This window comes from Diachasma alloeum, unplaced genomic scaffold (assembly GCF_001412515.2).
Source record: "Diachasma alloeum isolate Michigan unplaced genomic scaffold, Dall2.0 Dall_scaffold_03141, whole genome shotgun sequence".
Classification (NCBI taxonomy): Eukaryota; Metazoa; Arthropoda; class Insecta; order Hymenoptera; family Braconidae; genus Diachasma; species Diachasma alloeum.
In genome coordinates this window covers 4,149-6,879 of record NW_021682483.1, presented here as the reverse complement: position 1 = coordinate 6,879, position 2,731 = coordinate 4,149, and the positions used below count along the sequence as shown (strand labels likewise).

The window sequence follows — 2,731 nt, the reverse complement described above, 5'->3', positions numbered from 1 at the left end:
AATATTTTTCATCTTTTTTTATTTAAAATGTTTGTGTAAGGACCAACATTTCTAGAAAAATTGATATTACCTTATTTAACATTTACATATGGCAAATTTCATGATTATGGTATTCAAATGGCGCTGCCAATTATAAATCGCACCCCTTTCGCTATTTTCTCACGAAAGTATCTCTGGTAGAACTGCTATAACAATTGGGTAGTTTTTGCAAATCTGAAACAGATGGCAACAGGGCGTTACTTACCCCATTTATCAAAGGCATTGAATAAAGATGATCAGATGCATGCTATCCTTCTCTGATCCATTAAAAAGCGAGTGACCACCAGGGACCAATAATTTGAATATTGAACGGAAGACTCCTTCATTAAATGTTGAATTATAATCACTTTCCCAATGAAATATTTCACATTTATCTACACCTCAGTTTCATTTTCTTTTACTTATTTGAATATTATTATTTCTGTTTTTGTCTAGATACAAAATGCTGGTTCATGTGCGAACCCATACAAATGAAAAGCCTCACCACTGCCTAGAATGTGATAAAAGTTTCAGTCGCGCCGAAAACCTCAAAATTCACGCTAGATCACACACTGGTGAACGCCCCTACGTCTGTACGGTCGAAGGTTGTGGAAAAAGATACTCCAACTCCTCGGATCGTTTCAAGCATACCAGAACCCACGCCGTAGATAAACCTTACTGCTGCAAGGTCCCAGGTTGCCCAAAGCGTTATACTGACCCCTCATCGCTCCGTAAACATGTCAAAACTTATCGTCACTATGCCAATAACAACGACAAAATCCAAGAGAAAAGTTTTGACGAAAATAATAGTAGTCAAGAGTCAAAATTCGATGTATCCTCCGAGGAACGAAGCAGTCGAGAATCAGACAAAAAAGACTCGAGTATGGAAAGTACAATGACAATATCTTCTTCAGTGAGTCCGAGAGGTAGTTTGAGTTTCGAAGAGCAACGGAAATTCGTGAAATGGAACAACATGTACAATATCCAAAGGCCTGAAGAACAGGAATATCTCACATCGCCTGAGAGCTATAATTACGAAATGAAATCATTTCCCAGAATTTTTGAAGAAGCCATCAGTACTACCGAAAGAATTTCCAATTCATTGTTTCCTGGCCACGTCATCGATGACCAACCAATCTCAACTTTACGAGACGAAGTTCCTCATCATATCCCGAGGATTACGACGCAGTCGACGCCAATCAAAATCGAGGACAATTGTCAGTCCAAAGTTATAGTAGACTACACAAAAATCGAATCAATTATGAACAGTACACCATACAAAAAGGAAAACCCAGTGAGACATTCCGTTATCAAACGAGCTGATAATTTCATGAAGATGGATATATCGGAGAAGCCCAAACATGAAAATGAGAAGGAGCCATGCTGCTGTCGTCATGCTTGCTGCATCCACAATAATGATCTTTCAGAGAAGACAAAATTCTTGTCGAATCTCATTATGCAGACGCAGAATCCTTTATTTAAGCAACTCTTGGGATCTGTTGATTTGAAATATGAACTGCAAAACATGTGGACCAACGTCGATTTTCGTGAGAGGATGGGACCGGATCTTAAAGTGAAAAGTCAGGGAGTTACCGAGATGGAACAAGTTATTCCACTCGACTTAACAATGCACAAATAATCGGTCTATCAGAGCCAAATATATTTTTTATGCACTTCGTTTTTTCTTCGCCATGTAATAGATTAATTATTCATGTTTACCTAATCAATATCCGGAGTCCTAGCTGGTCTACGTCATCGTTTCTCGTGTTCGGTTCTCTACGAATGCCTCGGGAAATGATTACCTGAAGTTCGGTTTCTATTCTCAAACTTTTGTCCCTTCATCTCTTCTACTGTTCAATTATTGTTTTTTTCATTTCCATACGACGCAATGAGAGAGTGAATGCTCGAGAAGAATACTTTAACTTGACTGCAATACCAAAAATAATTATTAAAATTGTATTTAAACAATTGCTATAAAAAAATCAAATAGATTTCATTTCGATGGGACAGAAGTATCAGAATTTTGTTCAAATTGTTCTTCTTATTTTAACCAAGTTAAGTTTGCCAATCGACCCACATTTCTTCACTGAAAGTCCCTTTATTTGTATCATACATCGATGCTAAGGAAAATTTTTACAAAGATTGGTCTGTTAATCGGTGTACATAAAATGGATGATTGAGGAATGCTCTTTATGCCGTAACACGCAAAATCAATTTACTTATGAGAAATGTGCTCTGCTTTATTTTTGGAAGAATCAACACTCAGTGCATGAATTGATCAATTGATCAATTAATGTATCAATCAATGTATATAAAAACCATGAACATCTATGGCATCCAACGACTATTATTTATAAAAAAAAGAACAAAAAATACTCTTTTGATGCAAAAAAACTCTGGATTTGTTCTTTACTTTCGAGAACAACTGTAAAAACTATAGTTGCATTTTAACCCCCTGAGGTGAATGGGTATTTTCACCACTCTATGCACTTTCCGTAAGAATTGCCTGTCCCCATTCCACCGGACCAAGTACTACTGAGGCAAATATTCACCTTGGTGGGTTAATTTTCATTACCCTTTCAATGGAAGTGAACAGAACTAGAACCGCAAATCACGAAGACGCAGGAAACAAAAAAATCTATTTTTGCCCCCGACGAAAATCAGAATATGCATATGCATTTGACCACGACCCTCAAATATTTGAAGTAGACTA

General features: G+C 37.0%; 1 protein-coding gene across 1 annotated transcript; it reads left to right on the top strand.

Moving 5' to 3' along the window:
• Positions 1-470: 470 nt before the first annotated feature.
• On the top strand, positions 471-2,354 carry LOC107046898 (zinc finger protein ZIC 3; the record flags this gene model as incomplete). The annotated part of the gene is given in 1 exon segment (XM_015269620.1): positions 471-2,354. A coding segment is annotated over 1 exon segment (1,187 nt), but the record flags the coding sequence as incomplete, so codon positions are not given.
• Between the last annotated feature and the right edge of the window lie 377 nt (positions 2,355-2,731).